Source organism: Eurypyga helias, unplaced genomic scaffold (assembly GCF_000690775.1).
Source record: "Eurypyga helias isolate BGI_N326 unplaced genomic scaffold, ASM69077v1 scaffold33760, whole genome shotgun sequence".
Taxonomy (NCBI): Eukaryota; Metazoa; Chordata; class Aves; order Eurypygiformes; family Eurypygidae; genus Eurypyga; species Eurypyga helias.
Window position 1 is genome coordinate 5,470 of NW_010225631.1, and position 7,934 is coordinate 13,403.

A 7,934-nucleotide genomic window follows, 5' to 3' on the forward strand; every position below is an offset into this window, starting at 1 on the left:
AAGAGGGGTTAACCTCTAATCTGCAGGTGGAGGACTGAAATCCCTATTTGCCGGTAAAAATACTGGCAGAAAAGCAGAAGGGAGGTTTCACGGCTGCGATTCGCCTGAATAGACGGGGAGGCAGATGAGGGGACGGAGCAGAGACCTGACAACAGCGGTGCAAAGCAGCGGGGTTTGGGCTCACGGCCCTGCAGCTTCTCCGCTGCGAGTGTCAGCGTGGCCGGGGCTGGGCTTAAGTCCCCCCAGACAGCTCACGAGGGGGGCACGCGGTTGCTGCCACCCGGAGAAAGGCTGGAAGCAAGGATTTATACGAGAGGCTCCAGGTTTCACTGCCAACCCCCGGATCCAGCCACACATCGTTTCTGACAGAGATCTGGGGGGAGGGAGCCACCCACTCGCAGCGTGGGGTACCCACATCACACACATTCACTGCGATACACCTTGCGCCTACGTAACGCATAGGGGCTGGAACGTAGGGAACTGGGTTTGATGGGCAACTCAGGTTTGATCTAGGGGGTTTTCCCCCTTTTCTGCCCTGAGGGCAGACACCACAGTGGGATTCTGGATTTCTTAAGATGTACTTTCTGAAGCGATGGCACGGCTTCCCTGGCAGCAGCACCCGCCTGCTGCGCTCCGCACTTGTGCTGGTGCCGGGAGGTCTTCCTGTCCCTCAGCAGATGGGCAGTGGGAGGAATCAGCGGCTCTGCAGTGGGGGAAGAGGTGCAGGAGCGAGTCCCACAGGAGCCTGGCCGCACGGGCAGCGTGCTGCCCCGGCACACAGCGGTTTCAGTGGCAGCCGTTCCACACTGGGAACAGGAACCCCTGTTGCTGCAGCTGGCAGCCAGACCCCAAGCACCAGCACTGCTTCCTCAGCCGGACGACACGGGGTTGGTCCACGTAATCTCCTGGTGTTCTGCGCTCCTGAGCGGAATCCCTCCAACACACCGGCCCTGGTTGGTCCAAAACCCGAGCACAGGGTGGAGAGGGCTGCGGTGGAAGCGGCACAGCTGTGGCGTTCCCCCAGACCACTGCGCCGCGTGTCCCCCAGGCAAGGCTGTCAGTAGAGCCGGGCTGCAGGAGCCGGCGGGGCGGGAGCTCTGCTTCCCAAGCCGGCACCATCCAGCACCAGGGCGCGGGCAGGCAACGAGCGGCAACAGGCTGCGCGGGTGGTCGGTTTCGGTACGCTCCACGCCGAAGCGGCGCTGCCAGCCACAGCGGTAAGGCAGACGGAGCAGGGAAGTCTGCCAGACGGGACATCTCACCTCTGTGAGGGAAAGGAGACAGCTTTTTGCCAGCACAACCTCAGATGCGGCGCTGGCAGCGTCCTGGTTCGGGCGGGATGTTTCGCATTCCTGACCTGCCCAGGGACACAGCCCGCACTGCAGGGGCAGGGGGCAGTGCCAGCCCTGCACCGCTGAGCCCCGCCGGGCAGAGGGCGAGACGGGGTACGGAAGTTGCAGGGATGTGGGCGACGAGGACAAGCAAACCAAAAGGGAAGGTCACCTAAACTCATTCCCACTAACACAACTCGTTTTATTAACAGGGCTTAAGCCATGACAGCCTGGAGATGGAGAGAATAAACCAACAGGCTCTTGTGGATTTACCTGGGGTTATTTCCCAGAGTCCCCGCGTTACCGCAGGGTGGGCCAGGGCAGGGGAGCAGGAACACGGCCCAGCTCCCAGGGGATGGCTTCCAGGAAAAGGGCAGCTGCAGAGCGTTGATGTCCCACAGCTACAACCCTTTCCACAGTGACCCTCTCTGTGTCCTTGGCTAAGATCCTCTACATTAATGCCTGCAAATCTGACTGTTCCAAGGACCCTACTACCCACGTTCAGCCAAACAAGAGCTCACCAAAACAAGCTTTTGTTCTTCAAAAGGGAGCCCATCGCGATGTAAGAAAATGAAAGAGCACTGACCAGCAATTGTAGCCCGTACCGCTTTAATATCCTGCAACGCCTGCTACTGCTCATTTCGGTGTGGAGGGTTTGGTGTGGGACTTTTCTTCTACAGAAGGAAAACGGAAATCAATTTACATAATTTGTTTTGGAAGGGAAAAATCCACATAAGCAAAAACTACTCAGCCTGAATACGCAGTCAGCGCTTATTCAGCGACATCACGCTAAAAAGACTGTGTAGTGACAAGGATAAAGGATTTGTGCTTCTCTTCCAGGAAGGCTTCCAAGACAGAAAAAAGGCTCTGTAGTATTGAAGAATTGAGTCTCTTTGTGATTTCTAGAGCCTTTTGTTTAAGAAAACCCAAAAAAATAAGTACATATGCTAAAGGGAAAGGCCGTGCTAAGGAGCACCATAGGCAAATGGCCAGCAGGGCTGCGGGAGGCAGGAAAGCAGCACAGCAACGTGCACACCAAGTGCTGACAGGGGCAGGGTTTATTCTCTATCCTTCCCAGTTCCGTAGTGTTCTTAAATACAGAGAGGAAATTCACACTGCTCTTCAGGGACAGACTGGACGACAGAAGGGGAGGCTGTGCACTCCAGCTCGGTGGCTGACCAAACCTTTACGTTATGACGGTCGGACCGGTGCGGCCGGTTCTTTCATGAAGCTGTGAAAGTTTCAGTGCAATAGAAATGAGAGGAGCCAACATGACCTGCGGAAAGGAAAGAGACGGCTCAGAGGCATGAAGCTCATGCACGTCGCGGCCACCCTTCCCGTCGCAGGCAGCTGGCGTCAGCCCGGGATGCCCAAAGCCCGGCCCCGCGGACCAAGGGCCCGTTTCAGGTTCCCAACAGAAGCTGTGGGACCAGCGAGAGGAACGGCGCAGTGAGGGATGCAGCGTTACGACCGCGTGCAGGTTCGGCACTGCTGCCACCTTTGTCGTGCCGTGCTCCAAACTCAGCGGCACCAACGGCACAGAGCAGCTAAAGCGGGAGTTTATTCTCCAGTCTTTTTAATAACGGCATAGGAAATCATGCAAAAAAAGTTCAAAGGCTTTTTGCTGTGGAATATAAAATAAGGATGATTCTTCCTTCCAGTGCCTACATGCGAGGCCAACAGCATTTTTAAATGATGCTGTAATAGACTGAGTTACAGGTCAGTGTCATCTTACTGACTGCATCCTTTTATCCACAGTTTATCTCTTTTGAACAAGTATTCCCTAAATTGAGTGTAGGAATGAGGTCGTTACATCCCCAGTGACGCAACATTTTGACTAGAAGGTCAGTTCAGGACTGGAACGGTGTCTCCCACACCTGCAGCCAGCCACAGACGTAACACAAACCAACGGGAAATCCTCAGAGCGACAGCAAGAGCAGCTGGGAGGGATCCTGAGTATGTAACACTTGTTCCACCCAGAGATTTTTTTTTCCTTAACCAAATCTGTTTATACCAGGATTAAAGATACCAAAGCCCTCGCTTCCAAAACGCCCAGCACCTCCGCATACCGCTAGGCAACGTGCTGCTAAGCAAAGATTTGAGTTTTTTCGGAAGGTTGGGGGCCAGTGGTGCCGTGACCACGGTGCAATGCTCACCTGCGGGTCTTCGTGTATCTTCTGAGCATCCTTCTCGTAGCTGTCGATGTAGAGCCGCACAGTCGCTCCCGCGCTGCCGGTGCCGCTTAGCCTGAAGATGATGCGGGAGCCATCCGAGAAGATGAGCCGCAGGCCCTGGTGAGAGAGAAGGGGAGGAGAAGACTCTCAGCTACACGACTCCTGGGTCCCCAAGGTATCTTCCACGTGTGCCCGATCTGCACGATACATGCGTTGCTCCTCTTTACAGAGCCACGGAAAGCTGCTGTTACCCTCTCCCTGCTCCCTGCTCCCAGAGGAGCCAGTGTCCCACCTAACCCACTCTGGAGAACTTGCCAGAGCTCCTGAACACGGAGCACGTGGCTGCTGTAAGGTCCCTTGCCCCAGCGCTTGCTTGGAAACAAGAGCCGATTCCCTGTCAGACACAGCGTTACCAACCCACTGCTCTTCCATGGAAACAGGACGTAAAGAAAACATTCCTGTTTTCCCATAGGCAATCATTCCTGCAGGATTTCTCTATTACTCCTTCCCACCCAGTGTGCTCCCACATTCTGCTGTCAAGCCAATCCATCCACCAGACATTTTTATTCCAATAATCTCTGATGACAGGTGACTCCTCTCACGTGTATTTAATACCCCCGTGACCTCTGGAGCCTGGAACTCAATCCCCCGCCGCAGCCGCTCCCAGTCCCCCGCTGCCTGCCCTCGTAGGGCCGAGCAGAAGTGCCATCCCAGCATACCTAGGGAGGGTTCACCCGCTGTGACCTGGGGGCCTAGTGCTGAGACAAGGCGACACCGAACGGGAGGACTCATGCCTCGGGCTCCAGAGGGGCTTCAGCCCTTCCTTCAGCACAAACCCTTTCTCAGCTGCTGGCCCATCGCCCAAAGGATCCCCCTCAGCTCAGCTCCCTCGCTCCTGCCCTCCGGGGTGGCTGTGGGCGCCTCAAGTCCCAGTGGGGCTGGCACAGCCCCCAGGCCCCTCCCTCCCCAACCTCACGCAGGGCGGGATCCCCCCAGCAAACACAGGGCAGAGAAAGTCTTCCAAGGGACAAAGTTGGTGCAAATGCAACGGGTGAAGGCTAAGCCCAAAACACACAGCGCGACACCCCTCTGAGGTGATGTTCAGCCCAGGCGAGGCTCTGCCCACCTGGTTTCTGGAGACGCTCCCATCCACCGGGTCGTTGTACTCGAAATTATCAGCTTTCTCGACCGTGTAGACTTTGTCACCACATGACAGCTGCTTCCCCACAAAGGAGCGGTCAAACATCACCGTCTCCAAATCCTTCATCATTTTGTTGGCTGCATCGGCGTCCACCTCTTCGTAGTCGTACCTACAACCAGGCACCACAAGCAGAGGTGAGGAGGGGAGGTTGTCATGAGCAGCGATGCGCTGAGATGCCCTTGTTTAAACACCGCAGTCTGCCCCGTCCATGTGGAAGGAAGGAAGGGAAGGAAAATCTGTGTGGTGCAACGTAGCTGTGACCCAGTACAGGCCCGTGGGATACACTGCTGCATATCACAGGCTTTCATAGGATCATGGAACGGTTTGGGTTGGGAGGGACTTTAAAGTCCATCCCATTCCAACCCCCCTGCCATGGGCAGGGCCACCTTCCACTAGACCAGGTTGCTCCAAGCCTCATCCAGCCTGGCCTTGAAGACATCCAGGGATGGGGCATCCACAGCTTCTCTGGGCAACCTGTCCCAGTGTTCTCCACCCTTTCTGGGAAGAATTTCTTCCTGACGTCCCATCTCAATCTCCCTCTTTCAGTTTAAACCCGTTACCCCTTGTCCTGTCACTCCCTGCCCTTGGGAAAAGTCCCCCCCAGCTTCCTTGTATCCCCCCAGGCACTGGACGCTGCGGCAGTAGGACAGAAACAGCAAGCCCTCGGAGGCAGGAAGGGCCCTGGAGGCCGAGGTAAGTGCGAGGTGTCGGGAGCGCTTTCCCCACCTGGTGAAGAAGTTCCTGCCGTACTTCTGCCAGTGATCCTTCATGATGTCCTCCACGCTCTGCTTGCGGGCGGCGAGGATGGAGAGCCAGGCCAGGACAGCCCACAGCCCGTCCTTCTCGCGGATGTGGTCGGAGCCTGCGGAGAGCCACAGCACACACGTCTCCCACCTCCTCTCACGCGAGAGCCTGTGCTCCGGCCCTACCTTGTCTCCTCTCCTCCATCCAGCTGGCAGCCGTACGAGCTCACAAATGGAAGGCATTTCACGACCTCGATCCCTGCCGTATTGTTAAAACGGTTCAAGATATCATCTGCTTCCAACCACAGCCCAAATAAAACATTCGGCCCCTTTTAACACACACACACGCTCGTTGTTCATGGATCCTTAATTCTGTTTCCAAGGAAGTAATGGGGAATGCGCGGCAGAAAAAAGGCAAATGCAACGGAACAGCTCAGGAAGGACCGACACCAACCCCTTCCAGCAGCTGTCACATACCCTCTGCCAAATCAGCGTGCCCTGAGCAGCACAAACTCTGGCTGAGCACCAAGAAAAATGTCAGTCCTCGCTGAGGAAGCCAAACCCTAACAACTCCGAAATTACACTGCCACGGGGAGAGGAGCAGCAAACAGCGGCAGGAGGAGGGACTCTGCTCACGTGCGGGTGCCAGCAAGGCACCTCGCGCCCGCTCGCCGGCACCGCAAGGCTTCGGAGACCCTGCTTTGGGTAGAGGGGGACCCTCCAACGCAGAGAGAGGACGCGGCCAGCCCAGCCTCGCCCCGGCAGGACGCTGGGCAGGGCCCCAGAGCAGCGTGACAGGGACTGCACAGCGCCCAGGCCCTCGGGAAACCCGAGAGGGTGCTGCAACTTGGACAGCACCCTGGACACCCAAATTAAACGAGGGGTCAAATGGCAGCCCAGAATACACCCAGGCTCCGCGCTTCTGGTCTGCGCGTTCAGCGCTGTGCCCCAGATGCACAGGTTTATCTGGAAAACCTCCAAACAGGTATTAATGAAATCCCAAGGAGCCGGGCTAGGCCTGCTGATGCAGAGAGCACCGGAGGGCCATTTTACCCTCTCAAGAACCGCCAGCGCGGACAATCGTCTGGGGAAACAGGCTGGGGGCTGGGGCACGGGTTACGTGGCGCTTTGCACAAATCCCGCTATTGTAGACGCAGCGATAAATTATCCTCCCGGTCCTTCACAGCAGAGAGAGCTGTGCAGGGGTGATGGAGAGGAATGCTAAATAAACACGTCCCATGTGATGTATCAACTTCCTGCTGGAATAAAATACCCAAGAAAGCAAGCAGGAATTCTGTCATGTCGCATTACTCTAATTGCTCCTGGACTCTGGTCCCACCGGGTCACAGTTTGTTTCAATTTTTACTGGGTCTATTTGGCTGCTCCTTCACCTCTCTCCCCTTCAGCACTCACATTTTCTCCGGCTCCAAACAACTCCTCATTAACTTGCTATCAACCAACCTCCCTTGCCCCCTTCCATTCCTTAAAGTGCATTTGTGGGACGGACAAACCCCTTTTGCATTGCAGGGGGCGTCCAACACTCCTGGGCCCTTCCTTAACCTGTGTCCCCCCCACCCCGCAAACTGCTTCGGTCCCTGGCCACGCAGACGTGATGCTGCGTGGCTGCGATCTCAAACCCCTCCCTCAGCCCCCCCTGCAAACAGAATCCGTCACTTTTATTTGTCACATAGGGTCACTTACCCACCGGGGGATGGAGACAAACTGCGAGCTCACTGCTCGTGCAGTAAAAGATGGAAACGATTTCAGAGCCGCTCATTAGGGACCATCCCCTATCAGCAGCTCCATGAATCATTTGCTGCTTTTTGGGTTTATTTATTTGCTGAAACGCCGGTGCCCTCTCGTTAGCCAAAGTGCGGGACGTACACTTAACGCATGCTGAAATCATTCAGGGCAGACCTCCAAAATCCTTCTTTACTCGCGATCCACTCCAAGATTTCTTCACAGTGATACCCCATTTTCTGAAATCCCCCTTTCCTTCCAAGCTGAGGCCAAATCCCCTGAATCAGAGCAGCATTCAACTGCGACAAGATTGCCACTGAAGGCCGCTCCTGCCCCACAGCAAAGCGCTGTCAACCAGCCGGTGCCGGCATCTCCTCAGCTACAGCAACGCCGGGGTAACCCCTTCACGCCACGCTGTGCACCCCAGTTCCACAGAGCACTTCGCTGCAGGCGTCTGGGGATTGAAGGCCAACCCTGCTCTGCGAGACACCCACGCGCAGGCTAAAATGGGCTGAAATATGGGCTGAAAACACACAAGGTTTGAGCCCAAAATCATCTGACCGAAATTCCCTTGAGACCCTGTGCCTTGCGTATCCTACCAGCTGCCCCCGGCCCGCAGCGCCCTGCAGGGAACAGCAGAAACAAGATCCCGGCGAGAATTCCGACCAGATAAAACTCAGCCTTTGGGCATGAACTGGGTGCTGACCCCCTACCTGCAGGGAAGGGCCCGTTTGCACGGCCAGGC

The 7,934-nt window shown here is 56.2% G+C and overlaps 1 protein-coding gene across 1 annotated transcript in view; it reads right to left on the minus strand.

The window, feature by feature from the left end:
- Positions 1 to 1,925: 1,925 nt before the first annotated feature.
- Positions 1,926 to 7,934, minus strand: part of PGM1 (phosphoglucomutase 1) — a 14,992-nt gene continuing 8,983 nt past the window's right edge. Inside the window, exons 8-11 of the mRNA XM_010150211.1 lie at positions 5,433 to 5,568; positions 4,632 to 4,815; positions 3,488 to 3,622; positions 1,926 to 2,607 (exon numbers count right to left, since the gene is read on the minus strand). Coding sequence (XP_010148513.1) covers positions 2,518 to 2,607; positions 3,488 to 3,622; positions 4,632 to 4,815; positions 5,433 to 5,568 — 545 coding nt within the window. The 3' untranslated portion in view covers positions 1,926 to 2,517. The remainder of the gene's footprint in view (positions 2,608 to 3,487; positions 3,623 to 4,631; positions 4,816 to 5,432; positions 5,569 to 7,934) is intronic.